Source organism: Phaethon lepturus, unplaced genomic scaffold (assembly GCF_000687285.1).
Source record: "Phaethon lepturus isolate BGI_N335 unplaced genomic scaffold, ASM68728v1 scaffold32592, whole genome shotgun sequence".
NCBI lineage: Eukaryota > Metazoa > Chordata > Aves > Phaethontiformes > Phaethontidae > Phaethon > Phaethon lepturus.
This window is the reverse complement of record NW_010523139.1, coordinates 302-525: the sequence shown is the minus strand read 5'-3', so window position 1 is coordinate 525 and position 224 is coordinate 302. Positions and strand designations below refer to the sequence as shown.

The window sequence follows — 224 nt, the reverse complement described above, 5'->3', positions numbered from 1 at the left end:
GCAGGTTGCCCAGAGCCCCGTCCAACCTGACCTGGGATGTTTCCAGGGATGGGGCATCCACCACCTCTCTGGGCAGATGTCCCACGGAGAGGCTGTGGGGCAGCGGGATCAGCAGGGCTGTGACCTACTCTCCCGATGTCCCACAGTCACCGTCCCTCTAACCTCCGGGTGGTTCTCTCCCCCCAGCTCTAGGAGACGACGACTGTGAGCAAGCCATGATAGAC

At 62.5% G+C, this 224-nt stretch overlaps 1 protein-coding gene across 1 annotated transcript in view; it reads left to right on the top strand.

Annotated features, from left to right (window-relative positions):
* The window catches only part of LOC104616880 (tumor necrosis factor receptor superfamily member 6B-like), a gene marked incomplete at its 5' end in the record, with an annotated part of 3716 nt that overhangs the window by 3266 nt on the left and 226 nt on the right, over positions 1–224 (top strand). The window contains one exon of the mRNA XM_010282038.1: positions 187–224. Coding sequence (XP_010280340.1) covers positions 187–224 — 38 coding nt within the window. The remainder of the gene's footprint in view (positions 1–186) is intronic.